This window comes from Dipodomys merriami, unplaced genomic scaffold (assembly GCF_024711535.1).
Source record: "Dipodomys merriami isolate MVZ:Mamm:240054 unplaced genomic scaffold, mDipMer1.0.p SCAF_1, whole genome shotgun sequence".
Lineage (NCBI taxonomy): Eukaryota > Metazoa > Chordata > Mammalia > Rodentia > Heteromyidae > Dipodomys > Dipodomys merriami.
Genome location: NW_027202270.1, coordinates 20,371,140 through 20,383,295, shown reverse-complemented (window position 1 = coordinate 20,383,295; position 12,156 = coordinate 20,371,140). Strand labels below are relative to the sequence as shown.

Here is a 12,156-nt window from a genome sequence, read left to right as displayed (position 1 = left end):
AAAAAAGCATGTGACATTTATTCTGACAAATACAAGGAACCAGATCTACCACCATAGAAGAGGTACAACTCATGGAAATTTGGTTTTAGACATTCTTGTCATACAGCAAAGTGGTACCAGAAGGTGGCAATTTTTATTTTCATCTCATCTGACAAAAGGAAAAAAAAACAGTATCTTCATTCATTGAAAAACTTATTCTCTGTACACATAAATGTGGCAGAAGGGCTGATATACCCCTTGACTACAATAAGAAGGTAACAAGAAGTAAATATACTACCACCTAATTTCTATAGGCATGGATACAGACATGAGCAATCAAGAAAGACAATCCAAAAAAAAAAAAAATCAAGATGAACTCAAAAAATAAGAAACTGCTACCATAAATAAGTGTTCCAAGTAAAGTGTAAGAATATATAAACATTAGAAGGCACATTTTAAGCAAATGCAAATAAATTAATTAAGTTAATGCTCTAAGAAAGGGGTCAGGACAAACTGTGGGAAGATGATGAGTTTAGAGGTCAGTAGCACTAGACCATCCAGGGCCTCATAAACTATGTTTTTGGATTTGAAATTCATTTTAAACATAGTATAAGAAGCCACTGAAGACAATTGAGGAAATACATGATTTAGTCAAACTTGTACTTATTGAAGGTACTGAGTCCACAGTATGAGGAATGAATTAAAGAAAAGCAATCTGAAAAGGAAGTGAGCAGCAGGAAGCTGGTAAGGTCAATCAGGTGAATAGTCACTACAAAATAAAGCAAACTGCAGTAACATAAGACACTATAACCAACAGTCTGCAAATAATAATAATAATAATGTTTAGAAACAGCAACTATTCCAGTATACTTACGGATCAAAACTCATTTGCACTCCTGTCCTTATCCAACATCAACCCCAACCTCTTTTCAAAATTCTCTTTCCCAACAGTCCTATTTGAACAACTACTGGTTCAATAGTCACTTAATACATGTCTATTTAAATTAATTTACATTGAATACATATGAAGATTTAGTTTCCCAGGGACAGACAATATCCAAGTATTCAATAGCTTAAGGTGATTATACTACTGAATGGCTGGCATCTGGCATTGACATAAACATTACACCTGGCAGAAAGGTCTACAAGACAGTGCTGGGCTAAAGAGTGCCATTTGGCCAGGTAAGCCTATGAAAAAACAGGTGTCTGGTCTCTATGAGTCGTGGGAAGGTAAAAATCACTGTTTCATGCCCCCTCCTTGTATATTAATAAGTTCTCACAGTGCAGTGAAGAATCATGGTGTACAAACCACAAGACAGGCTCCAGGGTTTTGGCTCATTAATCCTTACTCTGCTCTGAGGAAATAGAAAAACAGCAGGCAGCACCCATGTTTTATAGGTGAGGACATCAAGGCACCGAAATTAACCTGCTTGAGGCTATAAAGTCAATAATGGAGTCACAAATAAAAGCTGGATTCCCTAACACCCTGACTGGTGCTCCATTCATTAAAGTAGTCATGGCTGATTTAAGGACCCAAGAATGGAAACTATTTCATTTCACCTGACCCAAGCAACCATTTGCTTTATAAAATGGTTTGCTATACCCAAAAGAGGGCCATATCTGCTGGGTCTTTTCATAGACATAAATATCTGTTAGGTCCAAGTACACGTATACACAGACAGACAGATACACACACATACACACACACACACACACACACACACACACACACACACACACACACACACACACACACACACACACACACACACACACACACAATTTTTTGAAAAAACAGATCAGTAGGTATCCCAAGTTTCCTCAACTACCTGACAACTTGCATAGGAAACACAGGAAATGGGACACACTGACTAAAACTAACAGCATAAGGTATGGTATATTCTTACGTTGCTAATTTGCTTTTCATTTATGTTAAATAGTTAACCTACAAAATCACAACCTAGAAGTTCTATTTTGTAATTCTTATATGCTCTGTAACTTTGATTTTCTGTGCTCTTTTGAAACCTATAGAAGCCATGGGGGCACAGAGAAGTAATTCTTGCATTTTCATTTCAACTACCTAATTAACTAAAGAGAGTAAAAATAACATATAGGGAGACATGAGCCAAGTTACAGATTAAAGATATAAAATCTACATACAGCATTTGCTTGTGATACTCTTGACAATAGCAATTTTAAAATGCAGCCGCCAGCATTCACTAATGGGCCTCTGTGCCCTGACACTGCAAAACAATTTACTCAGAGCCTCATTTGAATAATGTGAAAAATCTGGGAAATAACTCAACTGCACTAGCCCAATATCCAAATACTTTAACTCTTGCTATAAAGTTCTGAAATAATTCTAAGCATGAGGTAGCACAAAATATAATTAGATTTATGACTTTTATTAACAAACATGAATCAGCATATAGAACATAAGCACTAAGTAAATTTGTCCATGAAATAAAGCTTCCAAAATGGATTCAACACAGCAAATCTCCAAATACTTAAGTCTCACCAAGGAAATAGTACAAGGGTTTAGTTTAAATACAGACCCTAATGGTTACATCTCACTGCAACATCTAAATGCAACTGTAGAAGGGAAGGCAAAAGAACCCTCAGGTAGTGAGATTTTGCTTCGACACATACCTAACTTGCGAATACAGGTCAATTTGCAAACAACTGTGTAGACAATACTTACACAACACTCCTAGAGGCTCCGTGGGACAGTAAGAGCTTGACTATATCAAGATGCCCATTCCGGGCTGCATCATGAAGTGGGGAGTCATTGTGGTAGCCAGTGCTGTTCACCAAGGCCTTATGCTCCAGCAGCAATTCCACAACCTTCAGATGTCCATGATTGCAGGCTTCATGCTAATTTTTAGCATTTCATTTACATTAAAAAAAAGGTAGAGACGGTGGTTAAGAGTAAATGATATTACAATATCACTGCCATTTACCCTTAAATAAATGGAAACCTCAGTCATAAATGTATTCTTACATAAATATTCATAAAGACCATGACTGTTCAGAAAATACAGGCTAATAATAATCTATAGTAAGATACACAGTGATCAAGATCTGTATAAATCACGGACAAATAAAACCCTTAGATCAAATGCTTAGCTATATTTCCTAAATTCTTCTACAATAATTTTAAAATATTAAGAAGGTAAGATAATATTTAACAACTAGTTACACAAAATTCACAGGCTGGCAATGTAACTAAGTGAAGAACATTTGCCTAGCATGGATTAGGGCCCTAGGTTTGATCTCTAGCACTAGAAATGTTTTTAATATTTAAATATTTTTTAAAAGGGGAAAAAATGTTAATCATTTCTCTCAGCCTCAAGTTCAAACACTAAAAATGACTAAACTCAGACAAAACCATGCAAATAGCTTAAGAATTTGGCAGAGCAGTCTTTTTGTATACCTTTAAACTTTTTGTCATTTGGCCTAAGGAGTCCCCTCATTTCTGTGCTGAACTTCTGATTTACAGGATAAAGCAACCATTTCCTTTGCTTATATTCCTGTGCCTGTCTGTGATCAAGCCTCATTCTCATTGCCTCAATAAAATTAGTCCATTTCCAAGTATTTTTGCTGTTCTACTTCCAGAGTATTCTTCACATTGTACAAGAGTAATAAAGACTCAAAAATGTTGAATGTAATCAAAACTTTCTATTGCCTCAATTTTTTAACTAGACAGAATATAAGTGAGGCTAAACAAGATGGTCACATTCCCTACTCCTCTTCTGACTTCTCTTTGTGAAATCCAAATCAGACTCAATGCTGCACAATGGATCTTAGTGTCAGCTACAGCAGTTCCTTCATGCAGAAGCCAAATATAGCAATGTTGCACAACTGGACTTCTAAATCTAAAAGTAGCAAAACAGTAGTCAATTATTTTCCTGGTAACTGAAAAGCTGGGGGTGGGGGAGAGGAATTCTCCAGACTGAATATGGAGATGGTAGGGATGATATGCAGACAATAACAATAAGCACAGCAAAATAAGAGACCAACAACCCCCACCATTGAAAAACATAAACAAGTAAGAACTACCAGTGGAGTCCATCCAGCATGGTCTTTCACATTTGGGTCATTTCCATTTTGTAAAAGGTATTCAACAGAAGGTACATCTCCCTGAAGAACAACAAAAAGAAAAAGACATTAAAAACATCAAGAATGAAAGGAAAATACTGACAGTCTGTCTTCTAGAAGATAAAGTAAACTTAAATATTTTCTCTATCATGTATTGCTTGTGAATTCAAATGTATTAACTATGTATGAAGAAGCTGAAGATACACAGTCATATCATCTATACTTGAATATAAAATAATTCATAAATATTAGCAATCCATACTCAAAGTTCATTTCAAGATATTAAATACAGAATGTTGGTCAAAAAATCTTATTATAACAAAGTTTAAGTCTTCACTCCATTTGTAAAAAGACCCTTTTGGGCATACATGAAAATAGTTTCTAAGTATTGTTAAAAACAAAATTATTTAAAGCCTAGAAGGCTAGTCAATGAAACCAATGTCACAACTGCCAAAATAACCGCATGCTTTATTAACAAGTACTCTATCTTCATTCATTGAGTTTATATTTACATAATTTGCTCAAAGTACTTCTGTGGCAGAATCAGTTACTAAGTTTAAAATGGCTGAAAAAGGATCAAGAAAAACCAATTCAGGATAGTAAGGGAAAACAAAGGAGGGGGTAACAATGCTCGATAGGAAATGTACTCAATACCTTACTCATGTAACTGTAACCCCTCTTACAATATCTTTACAATAAAAAAAAATGAAATTCCATCTCTGCCTTTGATTAAAAAAAATTCAAAACAACTCATGAAATCAGCATTTTATTTTTATTCCCTGGTTCAAGACTAAAGTCACCACTCATTATCAAATAACAACTATAGGAAATGTAATGCCCATCAAATCTGGGGTACTGTTTACAAGTCTTTCCAAATAGCTGAATGGTTTTTAACTTTTCTTTTTTTTTTTTTTTTTTTGGGGGGGGGTCCGGTCATGGGGCCTGAACTCTGGGCCTGGGCGCTGAAAGACCCCAGACTCCTGGGATACTTTCGTCAACCGGAGGGTGCCCCAGAAAGCCCCAACCCCGGTTACAGGCATTCTTAAAGGCAAAAACCACAAGATTAGCATATAACACCAGGTGTCCCCGGGATTGGCCCATTTAAAAGTCACTATACACTCCAGCAATCATTTTTACTATGCGGGGAAGTTTATAACACTCTTTGTAAAACAGTTGGCTCGGGGCAAGTCTAGGAAGAGCGGTCACCCTGGAAGGGAGTTTACATAGTTACAGGCTTGTGATTGATTAACATTGGGCCTAGTTTGCTGGCCTTGCCAGGTGGTCCTTATCTTGGGTCCCATTCTTGGGTCCCATTTGACCACTTGGGGAATTTACTTGTTTGTTCTTTATCTATGACCACAGACCTTGTCCAGGAGCCGGCATCTGGGCTCTGAGACTTTTTACTCAATTCCTTATTTCCAGAAAGGGGGGGGGGGGGGTGTTAGTGCTAGCGCAAGCAAGTTTACAAAAGCAAAATCAGCAGTTAGCAATTGTAAAATGTAACTGTAATTTTTAATCTTTCAGGCGCTGTCCCTCAGGTCTTCAGCTCAAGGCTAGCGCTCTACCACTTGAGCCACAGTGCCACTTCCAGCATTTTTCTTTTTGCTTATGTGGTGCTAAGGAATCAAACCCAGGGCCTCATGCATGCAAGGCAAGCACTCTACCACTGAGCCACCTTCCCAGCCCTGGTTTTTAACTTTTATGTTTTCCTATTCCAACATTCTGGAGATATATTCAATAATTTCATGACAGCAGCTTACTGGAGCAGTGAAGAAGGGAGGAAAATAAGCATTGTTGTTACTTTATTTTAAAAACTTCTTTTTGAATAAACAAAATAATGAGAATAAAATTAAAGTCCCCTTCCAATTTTGGCTTCCTGTGTTATACATATCCTTATTTAGCTAAATTATAATATAGGTGAGTGAATGTTATCACATGAAACTTATGCTTCTGTTGCCAACTTCCAAAGGAAGTGAACTCTGGTAAAAAAAAAAAACGTCTGGGAAAGCTGACTCTGGTAATAGTCTCTGCTCTCATTTGTGTGTGAGAAACAGTCTTCAAACTACTTAATGCTACCTTTCATCTCATTCTAATCTAATTTGGAAAGATCTGATATCTATCTTTTATATTTGATTATTAGGTATTGGTCAACTCTTATTATTTGAAAATGCTAAAAACAGAGGGGTTATTTACATAAGAAAAGCAAAGAGTGCATTTCCTTTTGAACAATGTCACCCTTTCCCTTCCTCTCTCCCAGTTTTTCCCTCCCATCCCCACCTACAAGTTGTATAGTTCATTTTCAACATAGTGTCCAATAAGTACCATTGCGATATATGTTTACCCTCTACCCCTCTATTTCTGTGCTTCCCCTTAACACTCCCAAAGACCTATAGGCAAAAAAAGAAAACAGAAAGAGCAAAAAAGAAAAAAAACCTCTTTTTTCCATTTCCTGGAGTTCATTTCAATAAATATTGTTTTATATGATCAGATGCACATAGGCATTGTGCCTTTCTGTTACTCTCCTAAGAGTGTCCTCATCTAGTGTGAACTGGTCAATTCTTACAAGCCTTAACAAATCTCTAGTAATAAAACTATATATTGCCCCCTTTTAAGACTATGTCAGGACTTTAAGAAAAAGAATGGCAATTATGCAGAACACAGTAAATTTCCTTGAGATGAAATTATCAGTCATAACAAATGTAACTAAATCAGTTCATTTAGGATTAACAGGGGAGAGGGACAAGACCTAAGCCCATGAAGATGAAGACAAGTGAAAATAACTATCAAAGCTTACTCTGAAAATGACTGAATAAATGGAACTCAGACATGACAAAAATTGCATATATAACACTGTATTCAATTTGGTTTTGTGAAAGGCTTTTTTAAAGAAAAATGAAACCTCTCATTTTTTTACTCTAATACGCAAATGAAACCTCTCATTTTTTTACTCTAATACTCAATACCCTTTTTTTTCTTTTTTTGGTACTGGAGCTTGAACTCAGGGACTTGTACTCTTGCTTGGTGTTTTGTTCTTGGCTGTCACATGAGCTATACTACCTCTACTTCCAGCCTTTTGCTGGTTAACTGGAGATAAGAATTTCAGAAATTTTTCTGCCTTGGTTGACTGAATTCAAACTAAAATCCTCAGATCTCAAGCTCCCAAGAAGATAGGATTACAGATGTGAGCTACCAGAACCCAGCAATTTCTTTTCTAATTTTTTTTAAACCATGCTCTGTTAAAATGTTGTTTAATAAACCCACAAATATGGTGGGCTGACTATAAACATAAATGTAGAATCAAAGTCCAAGAGGATCCCAGTGATGGGTTGGAAAATAAGCAGGATCTATTTTAAGTTGGTAGACTATTGTTATTTTCTTTCAAATCACCTCTACACGTTATCAAGGGTGTCTTCTAGTAACATTCCACTATCTTAAATGTGTAACTGATTACCTAACCACTTGCTTTTTATAACCAATCTGTTTCCCCACCCTATTACTTAAAAGTCCGTTGTATTTTCATCTTTCTACCTTATGTAAATGTAATGTCATGCACGTAAATAAAATTATGATAATTGGATAGGTTCCACAGTAGCTGGAGAAGGCAGAACCAATCCAAAGTTTCCAGGAGATAAATTAACTTCTGCTTCTCAATGCTTTCAACTACTTTCTTCCCTAACAGGATGTTTTTTGAGTGAGAAGAACTCACAGCTTTAAAATATAATTGAGGTTTCTTGAAACCATAGCCAAAATAAAAACAAGAAAAAGAAAAAAAAATCATCTGAGGAAATTCTAACAAATTTCATATGGATTTGGTATTCTCAAGTAATACTTTAAAGGCTGAAAATAAGAGAATGTGTCCCACTGGATTTTTTGACTACTAACTTTTAAAAGGCAAGATTCTCTCTATAACTTCTCACATATTTTGTAGGTGGGATGGGAGGGAAAAACTGGGAGAGAAAGAGGGAAGGAGTGACACTGTCTGACTACCTGACTTATGTAACTCTAACCCCTCTGTATATCACCTTTACAATAAGAATTGTAAAAAAAAATTTTTTTGGTCAGTTGTGGGGCTTGAACTCTGGGCTTGGACACTGTCCCTGAGCTCTTCAGCTCGAGGCTAGTGCTCTACCACTTGAGTCACAGCTCCACTTCCAGTTTTCCAGTGGTTTACTGGAGATAAGAATCTCATGGACTTTCCTGTCCAAGCTGGCTTTGAACTGTGATCCTCAGATCTCAGCCTCCTGAGTAGCTATGATTAAAGATGTGAGCCACTTGTGCCCAGCTAAGAATAAAATTTTTTAAAAAGTTCTTGCCAGGCAGTGGTGGTTCACACCTTTAATCCTAGCTACTCGGAGGCTAAGATCTAAGGATCAAGGTTGGAAGCCAGGTTTTTCTTTTGTCAGTTACTTACTTTCTCATGAAAACAACCTGAGTGTAACAATAACATGAGTACACAAAATATAATGCTACATTAAAGTATGCTTACAAAGCCAAATCTTGAATAAGACTCCCCTCATTGGGTTTTCTCTGCACCCAACACATCATCACCACATTTGTTATATTTACAGCAGACCCAAAATATTGTCTATTATGTCTGCATCATAAATACATCATGGTATGTTGGCTTTAAGACACTGTATCCCACACCTTCACAGCTGGGGCATAAATTACAAGTAATCATTGCTTTTTTAGGTTGGTTTTATTTTTGTTTTGCTTTGCTTTCTTCTGTTTTGTTGTTGTTGTTGCTTGGGGGTTTTTTTGTTTGTTTGTTTGTGTGTTTTGCTAATGTGACCTAAAATCTGATAGAAACAACATAAGAGAGAAAAGATTTATTTTGCTCATGATTTGAGAGATTTCAGTGTATCGTAGTGGAGAGCAGTGAAGGAGCAGGTAAAAAGTACATTTCTTTTTGGATAATGTCATTCCTTCCCTCTTTCTCTCCCAGTTTTTCTCTCCCATCCCACCTACAAAACAGGAGAGAATTTATGGAGAATTTATGCCTTTCACTGAAAAGTTAGTAGTAGGAAGGTGAGTCTCTGGTATTTGTTATTGTATTTACAAATGCTCAAGCAATGGTGGCTTAACAAAAATTAGAAAAATTTCTGTATGTCCTTAGTACTTTGTTTCTTTATTAATGAGAAGAAAAGTTATGCATGATTATATTACATTTCTACTGAGGAATAATGCTTTCTCATAGAATTCTAACACAATATTCTCACTAGCATTCTAACCACAGGTTAGATACATAATTAGATAGGAACATGGATTTTAAAAAAAGATTCAAATCAGAACAGGGTACATGTAAGGGGGGAAAATATCAAGTTTTTATTTGGTCTAATTGCTCTGGCTGTCATACCAACAGGGGGATGAAAGAAGGATAGAGGGACATCACTTCAGCCCTCAAAGTAACTATAGCCCAATCTCCAGTACCTTGGAACATAGTGGCTTATTGTGCAAAAAAACTCTGCCATGTGTTCTGAGACTGGGACCTTGAGATGGGGAGATAACTTTGCATTCCCAGCTTCCTGAAATCCAATCACAAAAGTCCTTTCTTCGGTTTATCAGAAACACTCAGCCTGCTGTTGCTGGATTTGAAAGATGGAGGAAGACAGGCACCATCTAAGGAATGTGAATCTCTAAAACCTGGGCATTGCTCTTAGCTGTTGTGTTAGCCAAGAAGCTGACTGGAGCCAGTACAATGGGATCTCCATCCTGCCACAAGAACTAGGGTATTCCTACCAACCATGCAACTGAGCAGGGAAACAGATCTTCCAATTGAGCCTGCAGAAAGTAACCTGGCTGATAGGCTCATCAAACTTTTGATCTAAAAAAGTATATGAAAAACCTTGAGATGATCTGATACTGAAGCAACAAAAATCATCTGCTAGTGTGGTAACTACAGAAGTTATATATGATCAATGATGATAACTAGAGGTTCAGGGCAAGATGTGAACAGTGTAGGTGATAGTGTTCCCAAGTTTAGAGAGGCCTGGAAAAACCTAATTTGCCACAGTGGTAGCTAACCAGCCCAAAAGAAAAGCAAAACTACTGCTGTGCTATCTGCTCTCATTGCACAGACAAGTGAGTGTTCCCAAAGCCAGAGAGGAACAAATGCAACTATGGAAACTGCAGGTCTGCCAATGTGCTTTTTAGAGAAAAAAAGCTACAACCACCATGGGGGGGCGTGAGGGGGGGGTCTTATCTTCTGACAGCACAAAATCTGGTACTTCAACTTATTTGCTTTGGCTGCCTTAAAGGTTACCAGATCCAAATCCATTATGCAGAAGTAACTCCTTCCTCCATCCCTGCTCCTTCTTCCATTTTATAGTAGCTTTAACACTAAAGCCCCTTCAAATCCTTTTCCAAAGTAAGTGGGCACAATACACACGAGACACTGAAATGAACTATTTGGTTTTCTAGTGCACCCAGATTATTTACTCTTGGCTACAAGTGAGAAAATTAGAATAAGAATAAAACAAAAATGTGGCCCTGTAGCTCAAGTGGTAGAGAGCTGGCCTTGAGCTGAAGAGCTGAGGGACAGCTCCCAGGCCCAGAGTTCAAGCCCCACAACCGACCAAAAAAAAAAAAAAAAAGAATTAAACAAAAACTATTTCTAAAAATATAACTATAATAACAAATCCACTTTCCCTCCACTCCTACACATTTGTTTATTAAGATCAAACTTGGAAGCTGTGAATGGAGCTACCTTGTAGAACATTTGCTTAGTACACTAAGGTGCTGAGGTTGCTCTCCAGCAATGAGAGATCAAAGTTAGGTGGCAGTGTATATTCAGCATGTAATCATTTTTTGTGAGGGTAAGGCAGGGTCTTGCTTTGTAGCCTTGGCTGACCTTCATCTCATGATCCTCTGACCTCATGTTAGGATTGTAAGGATGGATAACCATACCTAGCATCATAATAGAAAAAAAATTAAAGAACACTGATTGAAAAACAATAGAAATCAATGAATTTTTCTAAATGGACTGTATTATAATTTGCCAAGTGATGCTAATAGTAGTATTTGATAATAATAGTAATTGGCAATTAAGTTTAAGATGAAAAACATGGGCAATTATAAGTCTGAGCTAGTATAAGAGTATCTCATGCTCAGAAAATGAACCAGGTTCAAAAAAATAACAATAATGAATCACAGGTGCTGAGGTCAATAATTAAGAGGAATTAATTTCAATTAATAGGGCAGTAAAAGAAATGTCTGACTATGGGACAGAGCAGCACCTTAGGGTGCTGTTACAGGGCTATTTCTGGTAGCCAAATATTCAGATCATATCTTCAATCTCCCAGATACTAGCAATGACCTCTAGAGCTGTCAAGAACACTTCTATTTGTGTCACACTGTCTCTAGCTTTTTAGCTAGATAAAAATGTGCTACTAGCAGAAACTTCGCAATGGTATATATTCATAAAGCGTGAAAAGAATCAGTTCCAGGTGCTGGTGGCTCATGCCTATAATCCTAGCTACTCAGGAGGCTGAGATCTGAGGATTGTAGTCCAAAGCCAACCCAGGGAAGGAAACTCCATGAGACTCTCTATCTCAAAAAAAAAAAAAAAAAAAAAAAAAGGTAAATAATTATGAAAAGTTGAAAAACGCGACAGCAGAAAAAGCACTTGGCAAAAAACAATGGTTCATACCATAATCCCAGCAACTAAGGAGACTGAGAACTGGAGGAGGGTGGTTCAAGGCCAAACCAAGCAAAAAGTTTTCTCCTATCAATAATGTTTCCCACTGCTTAACTAAGGTAAATTAATTAATTTTGCTTTTCTAACCAAAGAAAAAAACTGCCATTTGTAATAAATTAAATACCTTAGTAGTCTTTTGACAATTTTCAAAACTCCCTAGAAACTGCTTTATGTTTGGTCTCTACTGTTTGGATCTTCCATGGTCTCCAATGGGGTGGACAATCGGTCCCCAGTATGATGGTACTGAAAACCAAGGGAAACTTTAAGACGTAGGACCTAAGAGAAGGTATTCAAGTCATGAAGGCTTATGCCCTTAAAGGAGACAGTGGAAGTCAGCCTCTTCCTCTTCCTATCATTTGTGCTTTGTAATCCTGAGGTGAACA

At 36.9% G+C, this 12,156-nt stretch overlaps 1 protein-coding gene across 1 annotated transcript in view; it reads right to left on the bottom strand.

The window, feature by feature from the left end:
• Positions 1-12,156, bottom strand: part of Bard1 (BRCA1 associated RING domain 1) — a 73,998-nt gene that overhangs the window by 38,264 nt on the left and 23,578 nt on the right. Inside the window, exons 5-6 of the mRNA XM_070017767.1 lie at positions 4,039-4,119; positions 2,681-2,853 (exon numbers count right to left, since the gene is read on the bottom strand). Coding sequence (XP_069873868.1) covers positions 2,681-2,853; positions 4,039-4,119 — 254 coding nt within the window. The remainder of the gene's footprint in view (positions 1-2,680; positions 2,854-4,038; positions 4,120-12,156) is intronic.